At 42.9% G+C, this 27,875-nt stretch overlaps 1 protein-coding gene across 1 annotated transcript; it reads left to right on the top strand.

Moving 5' to 3' along the window:
* Nucleotides 1-12,577: 12,577 nt before the first annotated feature.
* On the top strand, nucleotides 12,578-19,768 carry DEFB123 (defensin beta 123; the record flags this gene model as incomplete). Its single annotated transcript, XM_081149069.1, has 2 exons — nucleotides 12,578-12,635; nucleotides 19,623-19,768. 2 exons carry the CDS (start codon nucleotides 12,578-12,580, stop codon nucleotides 19,766-19,768), a joined length of 204 nt encoding a protein of 67 aa, XP_081005195.1.
* Between the last annotated feature and the right edge of the window lie 8,107 nt (nucleotides 19,769-27,875).

The following is a 27,875-nucleotide window of genomic DNA, read 5'->3' as shown; positions in this document are numbered from 1 at the left end:
TGAAATCAATAAAAACATATTTTTTAAAAAAGAAGAGACAAACACAGAAGTCAGCCAAAGAAGGTTTTTTAATAAAACCCAGGAATCTGTGTGGTCAGACTCAGGGCAGGGTTATCGTCATGGTTGTGCTCTAGGGCTTCAACTTGGAACTGACTTCGGTAACAGGGATGGCTGGAACTTGGGCTTCAGACAGCACAGTTTACCGCTCAAGCAGAACACATAGACCTTTTCATCCTCCATGCATTCCTGACGGCAGTTGCCATGCAAGTTCCAGCACTTTTCAGTGCTGCCTGATACAAAGAGACAAAAAGAAGGGCGCCAAAGTCAGTCCCAAGGGGAACTAAGTCCTGGCTTGAGAAGGCTAACAGCCGGGCTGAAAGGGGAGCCATAGAAGATGGAGGAGTCACCTCTAGATTTAAGGTGGTGGTAGAGTCTCACATCCTTTCTGGACAACCCATTTCAATTCCAGCCCTTCCTGAATGTTCTCTCTCACAGGTTCCGTGAGTCATAATGCCTAGGAGCATGAACTGTTGGGACCCATACATCTGGATTTGAAATGTATCTACACCACAAGCCAACTGGAAGACCTCTAGCAGGTTATTACCCTTTTCAGAGCATCAATTTCTCTTTTCTAAAAAGAAAATATAGCAGCTGCTTCAGAGAGTTGTTGTAGGGATTAAATGATATGGTCTCTAAAAACCATTAAATAAATTCAGATATGACATGACAAGACCTAAAAAAGAATTATAAATTTAAAAAAACATTTCATAAGTAAAGTCTAAACTGGAAGGAACACATGAGCAAATAAATGCAACAGATCATGGCTTAAGAGAAACACAAAGTTACTTTCATCGAAAAGAAAGGAACAAAGAGGTAAAAAGAAATCAACAGAAAATTGCATATTGATGACAAGCAGCAGAACTTCAACATACAAATAATACGAAGCACTAAAGAAGAAAATAAAACCAAGGCAACAGCATACTACAAACGGTGCTCACTAAATTTCCCCAAAACAGAAAATGATTTGAAAACACACACTGAGAAAGTATAGAGCATACATGAGAATATTGATCGAAAGCAAGATATATTCTAGTAAAATTCCTGGACATCAAAGAAAAAGAAAAAAAAAATGCTTTGGGCATTTAGGCCAAAAAAACACAAAATGGTGTAAGGGAAAGAAAATTAAATTATACTTAGAATTTTTGACAATTGCTTTATGCCAGAAAAATAATGGTGTCACATCGTTGAGATACTTAAGGAAAGAAAAGGCAAGCAAAGAGGGTTATACCTAGCAAAACTGACTTCCAGGTACAAAGGACAGATACACACTGTTATCAACATATTGAAGCTCAAGAAATGTTCCCATGAGCCTTTCCTAAGGAATCCACTAGGGAAAGAGCTTTAGACAACCAAATGAGAGTGGCTTTGACATAGGACTAGTAATACGTGTGAAATATAAAGTTACTTATAGGACTAGGATTAAATGAGGGTTAAAAAGGAAGGAGGAGACTATGTAATGGCTATATATCCTGATAATATAAAGACTATACAATATGAAAATGGGAGAATATGGTGAGAGTATATGCATAAAATTTTTATTTGAACTAGTTTGAGTAATCATGTTTCTGTGGAAGTACTGGTATTATTATACTGAAACTATTATATAGGTAATGAGGGATCACTCAAATGAGCAGTGATGGGATGTTCTCACTCTATCATGCTCTGTGACCTTGAGAACCAGAGATCTCAGTATGAGAAAAAAAATACTGATGTGATATAGAAAACTTTGGTTCTGAATTCAAGTTCTCTCCCCCCCCCCCATATGTCTTCATCAGCTTCAGAGAGAGGCAGGGAGAAAGATACAAACATCAGTGATGAAAGAGTCATCGATCGGCCGCCTCTTGCATGACCCCCACTGGGGATCGAGCCTGCAACCCGGGCATGTGCCCTGACCAGGAATTGAACCAAGATCAAGCACTGAGCCACACTGGTCAGGCCTGAATCTGAGTTCTTAATTTGAACTGGAAGTGCATAGGTATTTTGTTTTTAAATAGATAGATGATGATAGATAGATAGATAGATAGATAGATAGATAGATAGATAGATAGATAGATGATAGACAGACAGATAGATAGATGATAGATAGATAGATAGATAGATAGATAGATAGATAGATAGATAGATAGATAGATAGATAGATATAGATAGATAGATGATAGATGATAAAGAATTTTTTCCAACTGTCATCACTGAAAAACCCTAGAAACATTGACCAATCAACAGAAATTACTATCCCTAGCACCCATACTGCAGTCTTAAAATACCATTTCCCAGTAAAATAAAAGAAGCCAGGGTCTCTTGTAGATGTGGTTTATTTCAGTGCTTGGACAAGAAATTGCAAAATGAGCTTAAGAACATTCTGTCATACCAGGAACCTAACTAAAGAATTCCATTGGTCAAGAACAGGGAAACTTGTACTTCAATAGGGATGACTGCAACACATTGGGCTCCTGGCTTAGAACCATGAGTTCAAAATAATCTTTAGGAAAAACTAATTGCTCACCTTAGAGAGGAACAGAAAAAAAATTCATTCTCTTGCAAACTGATAGGCAAAGGTAGAGTCAAGCGTTTAGCCTGCCTTTCCTCTCCAAACTCTCTAAACCCCAAGGTAACCAAGTAGGTGAAGGGAAGCATCTCTTTTATAAATAGTTCAGCTTGATAAATTAATGCTCCTCCCAACATATCTGCATGGCTCACCCCCTCACTTCCTTCAAGTCTTTGTTCAAATGTCACCTTCTCAGTGAGCTTATTCTCTTTTTAAATTTCACACCCATCTCCCCCTGATATTGCTCTTCTTTTCCTGCCTACTCTGCTCATTGCCTACCTGCCTGCCTAAAATGTAAGCTCCAAGAGGACACAGTTTTGGTTGGTTGGTTGGTTGGTTGGTTGGTTGGTTGGTTGGTTGGTTGGATGGTCAAGTGGTTGGTTGGGTGGGTGGGTAGATGGGTGGGTGGTTCACTGCTCTATCTCCAGCACTTATCACAGTGCCTGGTACATGGAATCTACTCAACAATATTTATTGAATAAATGAATTATTAAATTAAGCAATGACATATCCACTGTCCTCTAAACCAGCTGCCATCAGTGGAAGGAGAAAGGAAGGGTGAAAGGAAAAACACTGAAAAATGAAACATTTACCTGAAGCAAAATGAATTAATCTAAAAGACTGTTTTAAACCAGAAAAGATTAATATAATTATCTGTTGATTTTTATGTATAGCCCCTGTGGCCTTTCTAACCTCCAGCTTTCCCACCAGCAGAATGGACATTCCTGGGAAAGTTCAGATGAGTTACAGAAAATAGAGAAGCTCCATTTGTTGCACACCAACAATTGTAGTGTATTCAATGTTGACTCCTCAAGCTAACATATTATTGCAAATTGATAAATGAGGAAATTAGAACTCAGAACAGCCAAACGGCTTGCTGGGTGCCATAGAGCTGAAAAATGATGGAGTGGAGGCATTGGCAACCAAGATGGCAGTGTAGATAAATGGGGTACTCGCCTCATCCCAAAACAACATCAAAATTACAACTAAAATACAGAACAGCCATCATTCAGAACTGCCTGAAATCTGGCTGAATGTAAGCCCTCCACCTAGAGAATTAAAGAAGCCACATTGAGACCGATGAGTAAAATAGAACCAGAGGCGTGGAAACATGGAACAGACTGACGAATCTCAGGAGGAAGGAGGAGAGGAGGCAGGGAGAGATTAACCAAAGAACTTTTAGGCCTATATGTATTACCCACGGGCACAGACAATAAAGCAGTGAAGGCCTGGGGCAGGGCGGGATTGGAGTGGAGCGGATATTGGGGGGGAGGGGGGGAGACATCTGTAATGCTCTCAACAATAAAGATTAAATTTTTAAAAAAACAATGGAGTGAATTCTAACCCAGGATTTGGAGGTGAATGGTGCTTCATCCTTGTGTCTACCATGAGCAGGCACAAGCTCTGGGGCCCGCGTTTCCAGGCAATCCACTCACCCTGACTTGTGGGTAGGTTAGAGAGATGCCTGGAGCAGCAGGGGGCAAGCTCCTGTCTGAGGAGGCGATGGTGCTGGCACTTTGGCCTGGGCAAGTTTGACGAGGGCCCTTCTCTACTTAAAGTTATTCCATGGCTTTGGTGCGGGGACTGGTACAGACAGGCAGCAGTAATTGTGAGATTCTGTCTCCTTAAGGCAGCTGTGAACAGTGCAAAACCCAGTTCCAGGGACTATTGGCAGAAAGGGTCACTGTTGCCCCCACTCTTTCCTGTCTCGCCCTGCACGGCCCCACTCCTCCTTGCACACCGGACCTCCTGTCCCTGATCCCTGGAGCTGACCAAAGAAACACGGCCTGAGGGAGTGGCTGAGGGAAGTTTGGGGGATACAGTTGGTTCCTAAGAGATGGCACCTGTTCCTGGCTAAGAGGGCTGTCTGGGTGCCAGATCCTTTCTTATGTGGGCTTAGAAAATAAAGAAGCTACATTTTGTTACACACCAAAATCCCAGGGTGTTCATGTTGATTCCTCAACTGACTTATTCTTTCAAATTGATAAATCAATAAACTGAAAGCAGTTGGAGCCAAGTCATTTAAACAGTGGGGCAGGGTCTGACCCAGTACCTGGGGGCTCTTCCCTCTTCCCCAGGTGAGTGGTGTTACACATTGTCACCTACCAGTCCTTCCTCTCAGGCCCTGGAGCTCCCTGACCGAGACCCACTGTCCACCCCCACCCCTCCCCTGAAGAGGTCTAGGTTACCTGGAATGACCTGGGACAAGAGCACCAGCACAGTCAAAGTTAGCAAAAAAGGCTTCATGACTTCAGGTAGCCCAAGGAGTAGTCTTTGGTCTGGCGAGGTGACAAGCAAGTGGACGAGAGCTCTAGACTCTTCTGCTTGCTCTGATCAACTGGGACACTATCCACAGGGTCACACGTGCCCTCGGCTGCCCACGGGTACAGTCTGCCCTGAAACAGCCTGCCTCCCCCACACTTCTCAGTCACTATCCCAATGCCCCTGCACCCGCCAATCACACCCCCGAGCTGATCCATCTCCTTCTATACATCTTCACCTTTTAGGGACCGCCCGGGAGAAGTCATACAACAGCCAGAAGGATTTTTAAAAAAATAAATGTCAGCCCTTGTTATAACTCAAAACCCTCCAAGACTCTGCATCACACATTGGGGGGGAGGGCACAATCTTTACTACGCCCTCCAAAGCCCTACCTTATCTAGTCTAGAGATCCCCCATTACTGTGTTTTTAATGTAAATTAGGCAAACTCATTTTTCAAATATAATTTTCCATTTTGAGAGCAGAGAAAGACACTCATTCAGACCTTGGGAAGAATGTATCTATCTGATTATTTTCTCTCTAAGAGAAAAGTCCCCACTGTCTAAAATGTTCAATTACAAGAAGGATTTTTGTCATTGAGAGTGAGAGAGGGAAGGGTTGAAAATATTCAGCTCCTTCTGCTGACTGTGCCACTGACTATGTGACCCTGGGAGAGTCGCTTTCCCTCCGGGTGTTAACGGCACCAGTGAGCAGATTGGAACAGATGGGCTGTAGTATGCTATGGTTCCCTGGATGCTGAAAAGGCACAGAACATGGAGTGCTGTGCATTTTCACCACCAACACAGACCAGGCTAATTGAGTTTACACCTAAGGATTCTCAAGGCGGCCCTCATCAGACTCCAACTCTGTACACACTGGGGTCAGAGGTCTCTTCCTTTGCTACTGACATCCAATATGCTATATGGCGTTTGCAAACCACAGTTCCACTCTGGGCCTGCCTCTTGTATAAACAACTCACAAAGATTCGCTCTGGTTATTAAAAAGCCTTAATATTCTCTCCAGGATCCTTGAATGGGTCTCACCACACCAGGCTGTTTGGGGCTAGGGTCCATGGGGTAAAAATGAGGAATCATAGATGACCCTGTTCTTACATGGTAAGATTCTACTTCCAGGCAGTCACATTCACCATTATTTGGGGTTAAGATTTGAACATACCTTTGTGGGGGAAGATATAATTCAACCCACAATAGATGGTTTTTAAAAATTCCTGTTAGGAGTGAAATTGAACATATTTTCATATGTTTAAGTGCCTTTATTATTTTTTGGTGTGATTTGTCCTTTTATATATCTTTTTGTCCATTGTTCTACAGAATTTCTTTAGTATTTCTTCTCCTTTGTCTTACTTTTTCTGTTTCCTATTTCTGGAATTTTTATTTTTCAGATGTTGAGCTCCCTGGACTGATTCTCTAATTTTAAAAAATATTTTCTTTCCTACTTTCCATTCCTTTGATTTTTTACCCTCTAGTTTCTGAGAAATTTCAACAAATGTATCTTCCAACCCTTCTACTAATCTTTATTTTCTATTTTATGCTATCAGGCTTTTGATTTCTAAGAGTTCTTACTTATTGCTTGAACTTTCCCTTTTATAGCATCTTATTTTTGTTTCATGGCTGTAGTAGCTTCTCTAATTTCTCTGAGGATTTTAATGATATTTTCCTCCCTACATAATCTATTTCCTATATGTTGTTGGTTGGTCTGTTTTAAATGAGGTATTTTTCTCTAATCAAGGATCATATGACTAATGATCCTGAACTATGTACTCATATTTGAGTGTGTACTGCAAAGCTTATTAGAAACTCCATGAGTGCTTTGTTCAATTTGGTTCAATGTCTATTTTTTATAAGAGAGACTTGGATGATAATATGTATTTGTTAGTTTTTAAAGGCAAGGAGGTTCCAAGATGGCAGTGGAGTGGGTGGATGCTACACTCACCTCCTCCCAGGACCAAACTGGAATTACAACTAAAATATAGAGCAATCAACCTGCATAACCAACTGACGACTAGCTGATCAGAAGTCTCATAACCAAGGATTTACAGAAGAAGCCACATTGAGACTGGTAGAAAGGGTGGAGATGTGAAAAAGACTGGCCCCGCTCCCATGGGAGTCAGATGAGATTCCAGGAGGATATCTCCACTATAATGTTTCTCCCTGAGGAGTTGGGGTCTCAAACCCATGCCAGAGCCCAGAGCACCAGAGCTGGGAAGAGGCACCTACATAACATCTGGCTGTGAAAATCAGTGGGGATTCTGCCTGCCAGAAAGAGGCAGGAGTCTTCTAGAAACATAAGAGTCCTCTCAAAGGGCCAAAGCACAAAATCTCATTCACAGCCACTCCCCCTGGGCTCCAGGCAAAGGGAGGGTAGAGAGGACTAGAGTCATGTGAAGAGAGACTTGGACTGGTAGCTCTGGGGAGAAGGCTGAAGGTCTCCAGGACCCCTGTGTTGAGTCCCTCTTTGACACTGCAGACACAATATTTCTTGGGTGCAGCACTCCCCTCCTTATAACATCAGCCTGGGAGAATGCAATAGTCCCAGCCTTTGGACTCCCTGTCACCTCACCCTGTGGAACTCACACCCTGCTGAGGAGTCCATTGCCTGGGCTGAGGTGTAGAGGTCTGCGCAGACTCAGGAGATGTCAGTCATTTAGTGGTGTGGCTTTGGGGCAGGGGCCATTCCCCCCACTTTTCAGTAAATCTGATTGGCATCTCCCACTCATGTGAGATCCTCTAGCCCCACCCTCTGCACTCCCAGAAGCCCCATCCTTCCAACTCCTGGTGGCCCTGCCCTGCTGAGCTTCGCTTCCCAGCAGTATCTTGGACAGACTGAGTTGCATGGCTCTAGGATGCGGGACATTTTTCCCTCACATGCTTGACCAGTACAGAACCCTCTCTTCACATGGCCAAATCCTGATAAACTCTGAAAAACGTTTGTGCCTGATAAACTCTGCTGGCCTCACTTTGACAACTCCCTAAGACCCCACCCCACCACAAAGGTTTGTATTACCTGTCAGGTGGTAGCAGACTTGGCATATCCTGGGAAATTTGCTGAGTGGCCTCAGACCCAGCACTGGCACTGAGTTTGTACCTTTATCAATGTGGTGAACATCACTCACCCCTCCTGGTAACTCACTGAGAACCTACCTCATGCAACTCAAGTGCCACCAAAAACTCTTTCAGTGACTGAGCCTAACAGGCAGCCAGCAGACAGAGGGAGAAGGAGGTGGATCTTGAGGTGTCTTGGGACTTTTGCTGAGCTGCCGCCGGGTGCAGTGTTGGTAAAAGCTAGCCGTGGTTCATAGATTGGTCCTTCCTGCACACACGCAGGCCCAGCAGAGGCAACCACAAATTGTGGATCAATTTATAGCTCCAAACAGGTTGCTCAGGACAGGCAGTATCTGACATTGGCCTGCAACAGAATTCCTCCTAAGAAGCCCCAGAACCAACACACCCATTGAAGAGCTTTAGACAACATCAGAGCAGGATCCAATTAGCTTCACAAGCAGCATATCCAAAGGGAGATCTCAGCAGGCACTAGATCCTGCTGAGGTAAATTCTGCTTCATGTGGTCAGCACCTGCATAGCAGCTCTACACTGTGGTACAGGTCGATCCTCACAGCCAGTCAACCTGAGTGTTGACCCAACACACGAATGGGCCAATAGAAATCAAGACAGAATTACAGCAGGAGGGCCCAGATAATCCACATAAGGTACAGTCCTAAAGCCCCAGGTGATCAAGGAGACTGCACCACTGGGTCCCACAGGACAGTTACTACATAAGGCCACCCTACAAGACTTGGAGACATAGCAGATCTACCTAATACACAAAAACAAACACAAAAAGGCAGCCAAAATGAGGAGACAAAGAAAAATGCCTTAGGTGAAACAACAGGAGAAATCTTCAGGAAAAAAAGCTAAATGAAATGGAGGCAAGCAATCTACCAGTTTTAAAAAATGGTTATGAGGATACTCAAGAAACTTAGTGAGAACTTCAACAAAGAGATAGCAAGTATAAAAATGGACATAGAAACCATAAAGATGAACCTGTCAGAAATAAAGAATACACTTAAAGGAATATACAGTAGGTTGGATGAAACAGAGGATTGAGTCAGCAATTTGGTAGACAACACCCAATCAGAGCAGCAAAATGAAAAAATAATTTTTAAATAAGGATAGTTTAAGGGACATTTGGGACAACATGAAGCATAACAAATTCACATCATAGGGATTCCAGATGGAGAAGAGAGAGAGCAAGAGATCAAGGACCTATTTGAAGAAATAATGACTGAAAACTTCCCTAACTTGGTGAAAGAAACAGATGCACAAGTTCTAGAAGCACAGAGAGTCCCAAACAAGATGAACCAAAAGAGACCCACACCAAGACACTTCATAGTTAAAATGGTAAAGGTTAAACACAGCAAGAGAAATCTTAAAAACAGCAAGAGAAAGACAATTAGTTACCTATAAGGGAGCTCCCATAAGACTGTCAACTGATTTCTCAACAGAAACATTTTAGGCAAGAAGGGATTGACATGAAATATTCAAAGAGATGAAAAACAAGGACCTACAACCAAGACCACTTTAAACCACACTTGTTGTGTGTTGATTTATTGATGGTGCCATTCTGACAGGTGTAAGGTGATACTGCATTGTGGTTTTAATTTGCATTTCTATTGGCCATCTTATGTTTTCTTTGGAGAAGTGTCTATTTAGGTCCTTTGCCCATTTTTATTGAATTGTTTGTTTTCTTGGTGTTGAGTTGTATAAGTTCTTTATAAATTTTGGATATTAACCCCTTATCAGATGTATCATTGGTGAATATGTTCTCCCATTCAGTGGGTTGTCTTTTCATTTTGTTAATGGTTTCCTTTGATTCGCAAAACCTTTTTAGTTTGATTTGTGTCCTATTTGTTTATATCTTCTTTTGTTTCCCTTGCCCGAGGAACCATATCAGAAAAACTATTGCTATAAAAATGTCCAAGAATTTACTACCTATGTTTTCTTTAAGGATTTTTATGGTTTTTTAAAGACTTTATTTCATTTATTTCTGCTCCGATCTTTATTATTTCCTTCCTCCTACTCACCTTGGGCTTTCTTTCCCACTGTAAGCTTTAATTCAGCTTTCTTTAGTCTGCTGATTTATTTCCAACCCATTTATCTGCTTCAAGATTCCAAATTGTTAGTATGTTTTCCATCTCATTCTCCTCTAATTTATTGAGTTATAATTTTTTTTAATCTCTGTAGTTGCTATAGTTTAAGGGTGGTTTGGGAAGTGAATGACTAAAGGTGTGTGTATTTAACCCACCATTTTTACCCAAAAGCCCAAGAGTGTGTTTTTAAAAAGTATATTGTTTATTTCTGATGCCTAAAAATGCTATTGATTTCTGTATTTAGTTTTTTAACCCAAAACTATTAATTTTAAATCAAACCTGAATTTCTGAATGAAACCCAATCTAGTCACAGTGTTAACATTTTTACATATTTCTGGATTTTCTTTGTCAATATGGTGTTTAAGATCACACCTTTTTCACCCTCCCCCCATCCTCTTGTCTTCTGGCAACCATCAGTTTGTTCTCTCCAAGTCTGCTCAGTTTTGTTTAGCTTGTTCCTTTGTTTTGTTTTTAGATTCCATATATAGGTGAAATCATACGGTAGTTGTCCTTCTCTGTCTGACATTTCACTTAGCATAATACCCTTTAGGTCCACCCATATTGTGCCAATGGCAAGTTTGCATTCTTTATACGGCCGGGTAATATTCTGCTGTGTATATGTGCCATATCTTCTTTATCCAATTGCCTGTTGATGGACATGTAGGTGGCTTCCATATTGTTTAGGTTTACTCTTATACTTATCGCTTTATTTGCTAATCATTTCTTCTTGCAGTTAAGACCTTTCACATAGGATTATTTTTCCTTCTTCATAAAGTATATCCTTTAATGTTTCTTTTAGTGAAGGTATGTTGGTACTAGTCTTGATCAATTTTTATTTGCTGAGAAATGTCTTTATTTCACCCAGATTCTTATATTTTTCTGATTATATAGCTCTAGAGGGCCAGATATTTCATCTTAGAACACTGAAAATATCATTCTACTCTCTTCTGTGCTCCATTATTATTATTTTAAAAAAGTCAACTGTCAGCATAACTGTTGCTTCCTGGGGGTTATCTGTCTTTTCCCTCTGGCTGCTTTTAAGATATTTTTAGTGTGTGTGTGTGTGTTCTACAATTTTAGTATGACATGTCTAAAGGTTGGTTTCTTTTTATTTATTCTGCTTGAGATTCACTGAGCTTTTTGAATCTGTGAATTTATATATTTCATCAGTTCTAGAAAATTCTCAACCATTAACTCTCTGAAATAACCTGGGAACCATTTTCTCTCCTCTCCTCCTAGACGTCTGATTAAATGTTATATTAAACATCACACACGCACACTCACACACTGATAATACTAATAAATGAAGTTTTGTAGGTATGGTTTTGTTGATGGTGCCTTGTTTCTCTGTGTGCTTCATAATCTTTGAATATGTACCATTAATTGTCCTTGAATTTATTTGTGACTTCTTGGGGGCCTAGATGATGTCGCCTTCCTTTAGCGAGCATTCACATTTGCTTCTGTCAAATGCCTGGAACATTTGCAGTTTGGGAACATTTTCAAGTAAATTCATACCTAGAAGGCTTGGGATTTTTCGTTTTGTTTTGTTTTACAATTCAGTTGGTACTGTATTTGAACAACAAAAACACTTGAAGATTAGCTGGTAGTTACAACATCCTAATGACTTTTCTGTCTTGCTCTGCTTAACAACAACGAACACATCTGAGCAGGGGTAGCCAGGTTTCCTCATGGCTCACCCTTACTCTTCATGCGCAGACCTTTGCAGTCCCAGCTTTATGTGAGGGCAGAATCTCTTGTTGAACTTCACCCAGAGTGGGCCCTGGCCTTCGAATTCTCTTCCTCTCACCTCTAGACCATCAAAAGCATCAAGTGTGCAGGTGTCCTCAGGGCAAAACCTAAGAGTTCAGAGGAGAAACCCCAAATAGCTGGTTCTTGGATCTCTGAGAACGGCCCAGCCTGGTGCCCAGAGGCAGGACCCTGTGGGTAAGGCCTAGTGCATGGTTAGTTCTCAGAGGGCAGGGCTGCGGCTGCTGCCTCTGAGAGGGCACAGCCAGGCTGGTGCTGGGAGCTTCATCTCTTATCATTTTTCTTCCAGTTTTAGCTCTACTTGTGTCATGTTTCTCACTTTCAACACCAACATAAGCCTTTGTACAGACTTTCCTCTGCCTGGAACACCATTTCGGCTCATCTGCCTGCTCAATGGCACCTCCTTTGTGAGTCTACCCCCACCTCCCAGAGCCACCCCCCCCCCTGCACCCCCCTCCTGGATTCCATATCGTGGCGCCCCCCTGTGGTCCCTCCGTTTAGAGCTGGGTGGAAGGACCTGTGCAAGTCCAGGGCCTTGCTTGTTGCCGACCTCTCCCTGCTGACCTAAATGCCCGAGGGAGGCGTGCCAGCTGAGGGTGCCTGGCTGCACACTGTGGCGCGGGGGGCGCGGGGGCTGTACCCGTGGGCAGCTGAGGGCACGTGTGGGTGGCAGCTGTTCCGATTGGTCAAAGGGAGCGCAAACCAGAGAGGCCAGCGCTCTCCCGCATTAGCTTTGCCCTCCCGCCGGACTTGCACTTCACTTGGGCCACTTCCAGCCATGAAGCTCCTTTTGCTGACTTTGACTGCACTGCTGCTCTTGACCCAGCTCACTGCAGGTAGGTCACCTTTCAGAGCCTCGTAGAGAGGGCACCGTCACCAGCAGCAGGTGCAGGTCTCAGGTACCAACTACGACATCCAGAACTTCTGGCTAGCCACCCCATCACTGCTCCCCCAAGGAACATGCCCAGGCGGCCTAGCCTCAGTGAGAAAGAACAGACAGGGTGGGCAAGACAGGCAGGAAGAGGAGAGAACAGCAGTGACCCTTTTGCAAAATAGCCCCCAAAATAATCTAAGCTGTGTAAAGGTCACAGCCACCATAACAAGTGAGAAAAGCTCCTATTTAACTATTGCTTTCTCTGTGCCAGACCCTGTGTTGGGAGCCAGGATTACAGAGATAAATGACATGGCCCTGGGGGAGATGATAGATAACATTTACAACTCTGAGTGACAAGAGCTGTGATAGAGGGAACCACATGCATATGCAGGGGACCAGCCTGGCCCAGGGGCCAGGAGAGTCCTCCCAGAGGGATACCCCCATCCTGAAAAGTGTGTAGAAGTTAGAAGGGGAAGGAAAAGAGGTGGAAATAGCAAGGGTGTCCCAGGCAGAAATAAGCTTCTGCAAAGGTCCAGATGTGGGAGAGATCATGGTGCCTTCGGGGAACTGGCACAAATGAGGCGTGGGTTAGGGGTGTGGCGAGAGGTAAGGCTGAGGCTGGGCCTCGAATGCCAGGGGGGAGCCAAGGGAAGGCTTAAGCAGAGGACCGTAATCGGACTTGCCATTCCACCAACTCCAGCGCCAGCTGCCTGGCCCCTCCTGCTCAACTGCCAGAAGCTTCTGCCCACCCCCAGGCTTTCGTGTAACCTTCCCAGGTGTCAAAATGTGCGAATTTCCTCCAACAAGCTGACCTCAGCCCTTGTACCTGCCTGTGGAAAACGCCTGAAACCTCTCACCTGGGGTAGAGAGGAAAGCCCCAGAAGCCCGGTTAGAAGCTACCCCAGGATTTTCTAACTCTGACCCCCAGCAAGCAGCTCAGCTGCTCAGAGTTTCAACTTCCTCGTGCCTCAAGCTGCTAAATAGTGTGTGCGTAGCAATATCAGGTTGAGGGAACAACAGTGAACACGCTGAAGCTCTGGCGTGCAAGAAAATGTAGCTTCTCTATTTTGTATAATTCGTCTGAATTTTCCCTGCAACTTCCATCCGGCTGGTGAGCAGTTGAGTGGGACCCCGGGCGGGGGTGGGGGCGCAGGAGCTGCACATGAACGTGGCAGTTAAATATTCATCTTTCCTGGTTTAAAATGGTTACCAACTTCATTCTGTCTCTGAATAAATATTCAGTCTTTCAGCATTTTTCCTTTCTTATGCTCCCCTTCTCCTTCCCAGGATAGCATCTGGGTTTAAGAGAAAGTAACTTGATATATCATAATTTCATTAATTGGTTCATTCAGTAAACATGGTTGACTAGATTTCACGTTCCAGGCAATGTGATAGGTGCAGGAGGTAGAGCAGTGAACAAATCAGAACAAAACAAGATAAGCAAACTCTGTCCTCTTGGAGCTTACATTCTATTGAGGGAGACAGGAAAAAAATTAAAGTAAATGAAACATGTGGAATGTCAAATGATAAACATAATGAGCAGCATAGACAGGAAAGGGGGAAAGCACATATGAGGGGGTGGGTTTGCCGTTTTAAAGGTGTGTTCATGGGATGGCTCAGGGGGACCTGAGGGAGGATAAGCCATGTGGATTTGTGGGGAAGAACATTCAAGCTGTGGGGGGAGACATCAGGTGCAAAGGCCCTGGGGCAGGAGCATAAGGAATTGGGATAGGGCCCTGTGCTGGACCTTCACTGGTCCTTAGGACAGTGTTCTTCATTGTTTATGGTCAGTGAGTGCCCTGCTGGCACTTGCTACTGGATCCCGTGGCTGATGAAATCTCAGTCCTGTCGAGAGCCCACTGACCCAGCCCTTTATCTCACCAAATCTTCCACCTGGCCCTTAGGTTTAGGCTGTTCACTCCCCTTCCCACTGCCTTATGCATAGAGGTCTATTCTTGACAAGCAGACCCAGGCTCTTAGCTTCTCACTGGCTTTCCTGTCTCCACCGTGGGACTTCTCGACCTATTTTATGCCACAGGAGAGCAGAGGAGATGCTCAGTCACTTCCCCAGCCATTTCTAATCTTCCTCCAAGTGGCACCATGATGTGCTGTGTCTAATCTGTTAGCAAACCAAGGGCCGTGCTCCAAGAGGTAAGGGGTAAATGCTGGCAGTTTGTCCAGACCAATTTGGGTGTTTGTAGCAAAAGATTCTCTCGCCCCTGCTTTTCTCACATTAGTTGTCGCTGCATCCTAGGTCGGCCAGCAGGCCAGGAGTGGGGAAGGGGCGGAGAGCCTTGGTCCCTAGCTTGCTGGCGGGTCCACCACCACCCTGGCTGGCCGAGGTGAGGTATGGGGTTCCAGTGGAGCTCTCAGGCCTGTGGCGGCTGCTGTTGCTGCAGGAAGTGGATTTACGGGCCCAGTTTCCCCTAGGGAGAGCATTCCCCTTCCCCTTTCTGTGGTGTGATGGTGGTAACAGAGATCTCGTGGGGAAGTCTCTTTAGCCAGACCCTCAGCCTTTGCCTCCTGTGGCTTATGGTAAGGTAGTATTATCTGAATCAGTCAGGCTCACCTAACAATATGTAAAGGAGCTCTTTGCAGTTGGAAATCCTGAATGTTCTTGATAAATTTTGGTTTTTTAAATCATTGTCTTGCTATGAACTAAAACTACTCATCTCATTTAAGCTGAGCAATGACTTTGTCATTCTAACTGTTCTTTACCATTTCTCTAAAGCCCAGAAACAGCCTGATTCTGCTTTTTGGCAACCAAAATTAAAAGGGAATGAAATATATATTACTTTAATATTTTCAAACTACTAAAGTTAGGTTAATTGTGGAGACCCTGGACATATGTATGAAGCCTGAGAACCCAATATTAAGTTTAGGTGGGACATGTCATCTACTTTTCCAGTATACCTCCTCATAGCACCCAGAGTTCTTCCTTTATAACATTCATTCCAACTCTAGTCAATCAAATGTCTGAGAAGCTATTTCTTTAATGGCTATTTCCCCCCTAGTAGACTGGAAATTCTCTGAGGGCAGTGTCTATCTCTAACTTGTTTCTAGTTGTATCTCTAATACAGCTACATTCTGTCTATACATGTGAGTATTTCTCTAGGATATGCATCTAGAAAGAGAATTGCTAGGTAATTCTGTGCCCAATTTTAAAATGTGTGAGCCATTGCTAAGTAGTCTCCGAGGAGTGAAAGCAAAGTATATGAGACCATCTTTCCTCTCTCTCACCAATAGTTCATCTTGACACTCTTGAATTTAAAATTGAGATTTTTATTGTAATTGTGTGGGGGAAGGGTTGTAAAGTAAAACACAGAATTACAGATTATGAAAACCACAGAAAACGAATGCACAGCTTAATGAATTGTTACAAAGCACACAACCTAGTAACCACAATCCAGGTCAATAAATAGAACATTGACCCAAAGGAACCCCACCTGTCCCCCATCACAACTGTCTCCCTCCCCCAAATTAAGCAATATCTTGACCTTTGTAGCAATCAATTCTTTGCATTTCTTAATAGTTTCATTGCTAAGGATGCATCCCTAGACACCCATTTTTTATCATGTCCACTTTTAAAATCTGACATCCTTTAAGGTTATTTAATTGACTGGTTACATATTCACCCCTTTCTGGCTTTAGAATGTATCTGGTTATCTGGTGTGACAAGATATTCTAGGCTCATCTTGTACAATTCCAGGCACAGATCGTGAAAGCCATTTCTTTAAGAAACTCTGATTTTTTAAATAGGGAAATAGTATGTGAGAGCTGTGACCTAGTTGCTAGAGATAGTCAATGCTACTAAACTGGTCCTTTCTTCATCTTTTCAGTAGCCTGAGCTTGGAGGGAGAATCAACACCCTTCAATGTCTGTAAAATAGCTCGTGAATTCACACTCATACACTCTGCTCAAAGCGAGGACTGCGGGCCTTGGGCTCAGCCTGCTCCCTGCTCCTTCTGCGTTTTCCTTCTCCCACACCAACACTCTGACACACTGTGACTCAGTGTGCACAGTGTACACTTTACAACCCTTCCCCCCACCATTACAATAAACTCAATTTTAAATTCAAGGGTGTCAAGATGAACTGTTGGTGAGAGAGAGAGGAAAGACGGTCTCACCATCTTTCAGCCTTTCCAAGTCATCTGCTATTTAGGAGCATCTTGAATAATGGTTGAGTTTTATTTCTGATATCTTGCTCTGCTTTTTTTTTTCTCAAGATCTCTTCTTGTCTCTGTGTAGAATCCTTTGCTTATCTTCAGTATCTGTCCCTTTCTATAGAATTTTTCTCTTACTATTTCTTTTTTGATCAGTTTTACTGAGTTCAAATTTATAGAAAATAAAATGCCCACATTTTAAGCATACAGTATCAGCTTCAACAAACGCATGCATTCAGGTAACTGCCACCACGATCAGTATAATACATTTCCATCACCCCAGAAAAGGTCTCTCTTGCCCCTTTGCAATCGTCACCTCCTCAGCCACTAATCTGCATTCCGTCACTTTAGTTTGGCCTTCTCTAGAATTAGCAAAGACAAACAAGGATTGTTTTTTAGCCACAGGAAATGCTTTTGCTTTCTAGCAAGGAAAAGCAAATAGTCCTTCACAGAAAAGGCAGACAGTAGTAAGTCCATATGCGGATCCTTGAGCTTTCGGGAGATGGTGCTTCCTTTCCATGTTCCACCTTCACTGGTTTTCCAGGGTCATTAAACTGGCTGGTGGGACAAATACTAGAGCTTTCCTCCAACCTGGGCTGGAATAAATATGTTTGTCTTCCAAAAAATAAAAACTTCTCCACCAAGGTTGTCTTAGAATAGTTTTTAAATATTCTTTGCTGTGATGGGTCAGATTTTGCACCAAGCTCCATTTCAGTCACTCCAGAAACACCAGGTGTCTTCATAATACATCTGATTGAAGTAAACACCCTAATTTCTCTCAATATGTTTTTTTCAAAATCTAGTGCTTGTGATTTCAGTTTGCTCAAGGTTCCAAAGAAGTTTTAAAAGGTAATTTTTTTTCCAAAAAGTAAACCCTTGGCCCTCATGGCTATATAAAAATGAACATGTGTTAAAGATTTCATTTAACTCATAATGACAGTACAAGGCACATTTTATAACTGGGTCAAAGCACAAATGTATATATATATGGAGTAAAGGAATGTTGAAATGAATTTACAAATAGATAAAAACTGGCTTTTCTACCCATGCTGAAGGGGAGAAGTCTATAGAACCTCTATGGAGCAGAACATACTTGCATAGATATAAAAAATAATTATTTTGCATTACTGTCATTTATCAAGAGCTCACAGAGTTGTAAAATAGCTCCCACATGATCAAAATCAGAGAGCTCTGAAGGTTGTGACCTATCTAAACCCGGGACTGTTAACACTATTGGCAATCATTGGCATTTTGGGCCAGATAATTCTTTGTTGTGACTGTCCTGTGCACGGCAGGATGTTCAAAAGAATCCTTGGCCTCCACCCAGTAATTGCCATAGCAAACCCACTTCCACCACCACCACCAGTTATGACAACTAAAAATGTCTCCAGACACTTCATTGCCAAACATCTCCTGGGGAGCAAAATCACCCAGCTGAAAGCACTGCTCCAGACAACGCATAGTTTTCCACTGAGCACAGATTTTCCCTCACATTGGTCAAAAGGTCACCTCTAAGAAAACTTACTCCTGATCACAAAATAAACCTGGTCTAAATCTTCAGCAGAAAGAAGGAAACAGCAAAGAATAAATTAATGAAATAGAGGGTGGTCATGACACCAAACTGTCTAAAGAAAACAGTTCAACTGAGACAAACAGAGGTTACAGGCTTTATTCGGCTGATGGGTATTAGGGAGCACCTGAAAACCCAAGTCCGAGCAGGCTTGGAGTTTTTACAGAATAAAGAAGAGAAGGGTAATGTCATTGTTTGGCTCAAGCAGCAGATTTCATCTTTAACTGCTGCAAAACTTGTGGTTGGAGTAGCTGGGACCTATTCCGGATTCCTGTGCCTCTTGCTTGACGGAATTGTGCAGTCCCACCCCCACCACCCTCAGAACAGGTCTTTGGAACACTGTTGCTGCAGGCCCTGCAGCCCATTGGTCAGGCAAGATGCTGGGACAGGAAAGGCACCAAAAACATTGTTTCTGATGGATGGGATGTTGCCTGGGGCTCGGGGGAAGGGAGAATGGGGAATTAATGTTTAATGGATATAGAGTTTCAGTTTTACACGATGAAAAGAGTTATGGGGATGGACGGGATGGTGAATGAAAAACAGTGTGAATGTATTTGATATCACTAAACTGCACACTTAAAAATGGTTAAGAGGGTAAATTTTATGTTAAGGGTGTTTTACCACAATTTTTTTTAAAAACCCTAAGTACAGCCACCTTCTTGATGAGAGGCCTTGGCAAAAACAAAACCAAATAAAAATAAGATTATGAAGAGAGTGATGGAATGTTAACCAAAAACACACAAACATTTTTAAAAACCCAGGATGAACCTTAAAAATATTATGCTAAGTGAAAGAAACCAGACACAAAAGGCCACATATTTTATTATATGATTCCATTGGCATAAGTTATCCAGAGTAGGCAAATCTATAGAAAGGAGGGCAAGTTGGTGGCTGCCCGGGGCTGGAGGGAGGGGAAATAAGAATACATGGGGGCAGGGTTTCTGTTTGGGATGATTCTGAAAGTTCTGGAACTAGATGGTGATGATGGTTGTACCACATTGTGAACGTACTTAATGCTTAGACTGGTGAAGTTTATGTTATTTGTATTTTACCACAATTTTTGTAAAGAAGGGAAGGAATAAAAGAGAAAGCAGGGGAAACTGATGTGAATTCCCTATCACGTCCGCTTTAACCCTTTTATAGACCTTTCAAACCCAGAACCTACCTCTTCTGAGGACTGACGTCATCTCCATTCTTCTTTCATGTTTTGTGTCAGGTGGCACCCAAAGATGCTGGAACTTTCTTGGCAAATGCCGTCACACGTGCTCCAAGAAGGAAAAGATCTATGTTTACTGCATAAATAATAAACCATGCTGTGTGAAGCCCAAGTTCCAGCCAAAACCGAAGGCATGGTTATTCTGAGTTCTCTGAAACCTAAAGCCATAAAAATGAAGATGAAGCTATTCTGCGTCCGACCCCCTGGAGATTCCTGAGTTCTATCAGTGACCACCTCCGGCTGATTGCTGTGCCAGCCTGTCAGTCTACCCGGCCCTACCCTGCCCCCACCCCACAGGCCCCCTGTCAGGCAGTCAGTGATGTCAGAACTATTTTCATAATAACAATAAAATATTATTCATCTTGTTCATTCTCAACCACTCACAAGTGTGCAGTGGAATATTCTGTGCTCTATGCGACATATGATGATATTGTTCTGGCAGCCAATGAAAGTTGTGCTTATGTATTCTTATGTTTCTAGAATTTTTTAAGGTAGAAGGCTGAAAGTATGAATGTGTTCACGTTTAGAGATTAACTCAGATTGTTCTCAGTAATTCTACTGTGCTCTTACTAGCTATGTTTAGTTATATTATTAATCTCTGTGTAGCCTCATTATCATCTAATAAATTATTACTTTGAAATTTTAAAATTTTCCTTATACCTAGCTGACACACTGCAAGAACTAAGAATACTTTGTTGTCTTAGTTTGCAGAGGTATGTTAACAACCAGTACCAACTAACAGAGGAAAGGATATGCTCCCCCTGAGTGAAAGCAATAGTTATTCTAGCCTCTACAATTCTTTAAATACGATTTCTAGCACCCAATTAAAAAAATAAAAGGATATGCGCAGAAAAAGATAAATATTGTTAAAAAGACACCAATCACAGCCTCAAGAAGCTTAGTGAACTCTAAGCAGGATAGACTCAAAGAAAATCAAATCTAAGCAGAGCTTAATTAGACTGCTAACAAACCAAAGGAAAAGTATGTCCCAATACCTGTGAATATTTCAAACAAAACATATTCAAAAATTTTATGAAGAAAATTAGGAGCCCTTACAGAAAGTCTAAATCAATAGAGAGGTGTACTATGTTCATGACTTGGAAGATTCAGTATCTTAGAGATGCCAATTCTATATCAATTGTTTCCTAGATTCAATAATATTCCAACCAAAAAAAATGTTTAAGTTTTCCCAGAATTTGACCAAAACTGTGCACATATAAACAAATATTTTGTTAGGGACATAGACATAGATGACAAAAGTATCAATAAAGCACAAATTTAAGTTAATGGCTAAATCTAAAATATAGAAATTAGAAGAAGTAATGCTGATATTCTCTTTTTCTTCAATCAAGATGGTAGAACTCGAGATATTTGTTGTCTTATTGTTTTTATACTAATATTTTTGCCTTCTTGGTGTATAAAAATCAAGCTTTTTAAAAAAAAGAAATAAAATCTATGAAAATTAAGTACTTTAAGAATCGTATACCAGAAAAAAACAAAAAAGCTAAATCGGTCAAAAAGGCCTACAAAAGAAAATATTTGACAATTACATGTCTTCTACAGGATTTTTTTCCAAAATATGTAAAGAACTCTCAAAACTCAATTTTTTTTAAAAAGCAAACAACTCAGTAACAAATTGATGAGCAAAGAGTTGAACTGACACTTCACCAAAAAAAACTACGTATGTGGCACATAAACACATGAAAACTTATAAATAGCAGAGAAATGCAGATTAAAATTACACTAAAATATTACCGCGCACATATCAGAATGTCTAAGTTAAAACAGTTGATCCTAACAGTTGTTGCCGAGGAAGAAGCGCTGGCAAGTGGGCGCCCACCCGCCGCCCGAGGGACCGTGGAACAGCTGGGGACACAGGCGGTGGCTTCCCCCTGAGCCCAGTGGGCCTGTGCTGACCCTGCCGCGCTCGGTAATGTCTGCGCAATGACGAAAGCATTAAAGAGACGTTTCTCAGAGCATACCCCATCCTTAAGCAAGGGACTATTGTGAAGCTAAGGACTTTTTTTTACCATGTCTTAAACCTACTGAACCACAATCCCTGTAAACCATCCATTCACTTGCTCATTTGGTCACATACAAATATTTATTGGTCATCTCCTATTTGGCGGGCACCATGTTTAGTCTCCAGCTCCACAATGCCAAATAAAACAGACGTGGGCTTTGCCACTGTGGCGTCTACAAGCTGTGGAGGAAAAAGCCTTAAACAAGAAATAATTTCATAATCACATCCGATGGAAGGGCTATGAAGAGTACAGTCATTGTGAACAAGGGTGGGGGGATTATGAGAGAGGTGGGCCTCCATGAGCTATTAGAGTAACCCTCTCTGCGGAGGTGGCATTTCACCTGGGGTCTGCCATCGGAGAACTTACGTTTGCAAAGAGTTGAGAGGGAGTTTGCAGAATATTCCAGGTAGATAGCATGTGCATGGGCCTTTTGGGAGGAGGGCGGCTTGCTCCAGAGATGGAAAGAGTGGCATGTGGCTAAAGCCTGGTGTGCAAGAGATGAGAGAGCCAAGATGAGATTTGCAAGGCAGACAGTGCGGTAGGCCCCACAACACTTTGATGTTTGGATTAAACCTTTAATACTTTATATATTAAAGTAGAGGGCTGTCTGCCTTACCTCCAATTGCTTATGTTTACTAATAGCTTCTGCTTCCTCAAATTATGCTCAACTCTACCCCTCCTCCCACCACCCACCCCACTCTTCAACCTTGACTTTTACTAAGGCAACTTTTCAGCTGCATCTCCAATTATGCACTACTTTATTCTCTGTATTTCCCAATTCAAATCCTAGTAGCAGAGAATCTGATTGATCCAGTTCAATGTTTTGTACCAACCCATCTTGTGTGTAGGTCACTGGCCAGCCTACAGGATTAGCTTGGTTTGGGAAAGTGTCCACCTTTTGTCCAATCAACTGTGTCTGGGGCATAAGGAACAGGGGTTTCCTGGTCTGCATATACCTGTCATTTCAGCCAAAGCTGTTCGCAGGGTTAGAAGGGTATAAATGGGAGGGACATGCACAGTGTCTCATGTACTCACTTTTCCATGTATCTTTGCAATGAACTTCTTTGGGAAAGAATATGTCTGCTCTTTGCCTCATGAAACCCTGAGCCCCTATGCTTAGAGGGAAATGAACATCAATAAAATATGGGCCTTCTTGGTGGAATTCTGGAGAAGGGGACAGCCCCTCTCTCCATCTCCTCATGAGGTCCTACTAATCTGTTGGTGAGAGCTTGACATTCACTGGGTCCTATTGGACCAAATGCTTCCTTTTTATAATAAATATTTTGCAATGCCCCTTTTTTGTCCTTAAAATAAGATTCATAAATATTATAACCTACCTACTCACATAATTTCAAGAAAAATCAAATTAAAAGCCAACTATAATATAAAGGAGGAAAAAAGAAACTTTTATAATAATATGTGTATTGACATATAAGTACACTTAACAACCTAATGAAATAGTCAGATCTTTTACCTATACACAGCATGAGTGTAATAGCTACAACGCAGGCTTAAAGGGGTGTGCTGTGTGCACACCTCAAATACTGCCCAAAGCGTTTGCTGTCTGTGTCCTGGCTCTCCAAAATGGGGAACGTCTTGGGCAAAGCCCTAACCAGAGCAAAGTATAATCATCCCTTGATTTACAGTTTCATTTCAGGAAAACTCAATGTGCAACAAATACTTGCAAAACAATCTTTGATTTCTGGGCTCAGAGAACTATAAATGAGCTTCTCAGCTACATAAATGTCTAGCAGGATATTTGAATTTGGGGGAGGGGAAATCAATACTTCATACTTCATTTTCCAGGACAGTCTCACACATTGTTTGCCACCTGGCATCCTGGGGTCCCCAACCTACTAAATTCCAGTAGGGGCCCTGTCAATTTTCACAATTTAAAAAAATGCTGTCCACAAATTCCCAAAACAACCTCTAGAGGGCAGTATTTCTCCTTTGAGCTGCCCATTAGCAGAGTCCTCTCCTTGGATTTTCTCTTCTTTCTAGACAAGTGAAGCTGCATCCCAAGCACAGGTAACGGACCCAAATTCAGCTACAGGTGCTCATAAAAACAGGGAGAGAAGAGAAATAAGGTTTCTCAGAGATTTTTTTTAAACTTTTTTTCTCACTTTTTAAGTCAGGTTAGTTTTGCCTTTCTTTGTTTTGCTTGTGTGTGAATCCTCACCTGAGGTGAGTGGCCAGCGCTCTGACCACTGAGCTGCCGGCCAGGGGTAGTGTTGTCTTCCTTAAACTTTATATAAATGGAGTCATTCAGCGTGTACACCTTTGTATATGGCTTCTTTTGCTTAACACAATGTTTCTTAGACTAGCTCACGTTGTATCAGTAAATTGCTATTGTTGTTTACTGAATAGGACTGTACCCTATGGATGTATCCCAGCTTACCCATTCACTTGTTGGACCTTTGAGTTGTTTCCAGTTATGGGATATTATAAATAAAGCTGCTATGAGCATTAAAAGAGAAGTCTTTGTATATACCTATTTCTATTTCATTTTATAAGTAACTGCTTTCCAGGTTGGTTGTCCAGGTTGCCTTCCTGTCGCAATGTATTTGCATTCCAGCCGCTCCATATCCTCACCAGGCCTCGCTATGGGCAGCCTTTTTTTGTTTTAAACATTCTGGTAGGAGTGTGGTGGTGCCCACTGTGGCTTTAATTTGCACTTCCCTGAAGACTAATGATTTTGAGATGGCTTATTGGCTATTTATGTACCTTCTTTTGTAAAATGTCTGTTTAAATATGTGCCCACACTCTTATTGAACTGTCTTTTTCCTACTGATTGTAAGAGTTCTTTATACATTCTGGAAACAAGTCCTTTGTCAGATATATATTTTGCAAATATGAGCAACGGTAGTCCCAATAAGCCAAAGGAATCCCTCCTTGAACCAGTGCCTGAGTGAGCGGAGATGGGAAGTGTCTCCGCTCCTGTTGCAGTGGAAGCACCTGGCACCGAAGGCATCACACTGCACTGTGGGGTTCCACTGCGGAGAGATATTTATTTTTCATAAAAATGGCCCCTAAACATAACCAATCAGCCCCTTTGCTTTAATGTGTTCCATTGATGGAGGAAAGCTTACTATGTATGTCAGTCTCCATAAAGGCAGATTCCTGAGAGATTTTCAAGGGTAATTTGAGCCACATGTGATTGTTGCCTGGCTCTCAAACATAAATATAGTGCTGGTAAAATAAACAATTCCACTCACACTCTGCCACTAAAACCCCAGGTGGGGCCTTGGTCAATGTGCTCAGTGGTTAGAGCATTGGCCCATGAGCCCAAGGATCATGGCTTCAATTCCAGTCAAGGGTCAATCGGGGTTGCAGGTTGGATCTGCGCATTCAGGAGGCAACCAGTCTCACATCGATGTTTCTCTCTCTCCCCCTTCCTCCCTCCCTTCCACTCTCCCTTAAAAAAAAAAAAAAAAAAATCAATGGAAAAAATACCCTCGGGTGAGAATTAACTAAAAAAGAAAAAAAAAACCCAGGTAGGGGAAGGGAGTGAGGAGTCCCCATATCTTACCTTGAACAATAGCCTTTGTTGTAACTCCCTTGTCCTTATCTTGTAGCCCAAAGGGAGCCACCTGGTCATCAGAATGAGAAACGCTTCTAATCTCCACTCCAACAGAAGAATCCAGATACATGTGAAAAATGCAGATATATTTATATAAGTTATGCATATATAACATGTCTAGAGAGAAATATCTATATATGTCTATATATAAATATATAGATACCTATACCCATATAAATATATTATACATACACACTAGTGTGTAAGTTTAAAACAGTCAATTAACACATTTTTTTGAATGTATATGTATTCTATACTGTATTTGTACAATAGAGTAAGCAGAGAAAAGAGAGAGAGAAATGGTAAGGTACAAGTGGTAAAACGTCGATATTTGAAAAAACTGGGTGAAGGGTCTATGGGAATTCTCTGTGCTAGTCTTACAGATTTCCTGTACGTCTGAAATCACGTGGAGAAGGCTCGTGGCGTCCTCTTGCTCAGTAGAGGCGGTAGCGGTTATAGCATTTCTTTCAGTGACCACTTACAAAGGCCAGATGATCTCATCTGACCCCACAGCTCCCCCGTTACGAGCTGTCATCGGGCCCACTTTGCAGAGAAGAATCCTGACATCAGACCCAGGAAGTGACTTGCCCTGATCACAGGGCCTGTGGCCTGTAAGTGGCAGAGCTGGAGTCTGAACTTGAATCTGTCTGACTCCTCACTCCCAGAAATCATCACCATCTTCCCTGCAACAAAGTCACAAATTCCCTGAAACTGTGCAAACAAGATCTAACTCCTTCACTCTGTAGAACAACTGAGAGGAGGGGTCAGAGTGCGGAGCTAAATTGAGTTCAATCTAGTTGAAAACTTGGTCTAATTCAACAATTTAAATATTCTCTTGAGGTTTCTTGAGTTCAGAGAGACTTGGTCTCTGGTATAATTGCTCTGTCTTTCAGATTCCTCCTCTCGTCCCCCTGCTCCTCTCAATATGAAGGCTGGGGTAAGGGTGGGAGGATGCAGCGGTCGGGTGCAGCTGGCATCTGCTGGGATCTCGGTGGCTTGGGCCTGTCACTGGCTTTCGGTTACGGCTGGTTTCTGGTGAACTGATCTGGCCTCCTGCAGACTCACTGAGGCCTAATGGAGACATCAGCTCTCTGTGATTCTGTGGCCGTCTGTGGGGTTCTTATCTTGTCCTGTTTCTAGGCTCCGGATGCCATGACCACCTTGCCCCCACCAAGTTGGTTCCTAAAACAGGTCCCCTGGCTCTCAGGTCAGTGTCCAGACCCCCCTTCAGGATCTAAGGGAGGTTTAAAGGCAGGGCTGATTTGCAGCTGGCACACTTTGTTATTGAAATAATTGAATGCTTTCCCCTGGCTAGGAAAGAGCTGCACCCTAAGCCCCTTGGGTCTCCCCTCCTCCACTCCAGCTGTCTCAGGCATTTCCCCGGGTCCCTCTCATACCAGAAACTAAAGGGTTAACACCTGGCATGGCAACTGGCCTCCAAGACTCTGCTCCAGCCCCAGCCTCCGCGTCCCTTCTGATGGTAAATATTTTGAACGTCACCACTCCTTTCCTAGCCTGGCCATGCAGGGTCCCTTTTCTTACTCCATGTCTACTCCAAACCTCTCCGAAAAGTCTCAAAGAACAGTGGACAACAGCCCTCTGCCCTTAGAGTTCCTCTCAGCTTATCCCACACGCCTGCCCCCTCCTGGGCTCAATCCCAGGGTGAAGGTGGGCCAGCACTGAGGGTCTCTCAACTCCCTTCCCCCCAAGCTCAAGTCTGTGATACAGGCTAGAACAGCTACATGCTCTTTCCCAGCCTTCCTACACCAGGAGCAGCAGTGTGACACGGGCTGGTCCATGAAAAGTAGGTAGAAGTCTGCTGAGGGAGCTTCCAGGGAAGTTTTTCCTTTCTTGATGAAAGTGAGAAACTAACCCTTGCCAACCCTCTCCCCACTTCTTGCTTTACACAATGGCATGAGCCTGAAGTTATGTGACCCAAGAGGACCCAGAGATGCTGGCCCTGACATGGTTGCTACCTAAGCTCCAGATTTTTTTTTTTAACCCTCACCTGAGGATATGTTTTAGGGAGGGGGAGGGGGAGGGGGAGGGGGAGGGGGGGGAGGGGAGGGGGAGGGGGAGGGGGAGGGGGAGGGGGAGGGAGAGGGAGAGGGAGAGGGAGAGGGAGAGGGAGAGGGAGAGGGAGAGGGAGAGATAGGTTGCCTCCCATAGGAGCCCCGACTGGGGATCGCCCCACAACCTAGGTATGTGCCCTGACTGGAAACTGAACCAGCGACCTTTTGGTGTAGGGGATGGCACTCCAGCCAACACAGCCACCTGGCCAGGGCGCCTCCTTCAGATTTTTTTACATGAGAAAAATAAGCTCCTGAAAATTGAGTTTCCTGTTTTTTCAGCCGAACACAATCCTGACACAGGGCGATTAGGACGCATGTCTGTCTACCCACCTCACCAACTCTGCTCATGGCTTCTCCCTCACTTGCTGTCCCCACAGTTCCTTGGACCTAGAGGCAGAGATTTTCCCTATTACTCCTCCCTGTTTATATGAAAACTTTGCTTTCATAAAATCCTTATTTTCCACTTGGGCAGGCTCTTCAAATGCTAAAATAGGAGATAAAGGAACATAGAAAAATCCTTTCATTCTCCATAGGATCTGTCTTTCAAGCCCAATGTACCGTCTCATTCTGAATGCCA

The sequence above is a fragment of the Miniopterus schreibersii genome, assembly GCF_964146895.1.
Source record: "Miniopterus schreibersii genome assembly, chromosome: 10".
NCBI lineage: Eukaryota > Metazoa > Chordata > Mammalia > Chiroptera > Miniopteridae > Miniopterus > Miniopterus schreibersii.
This window is presented reverse-complemented; position numbering and strand designations above follow the sequence as displayed.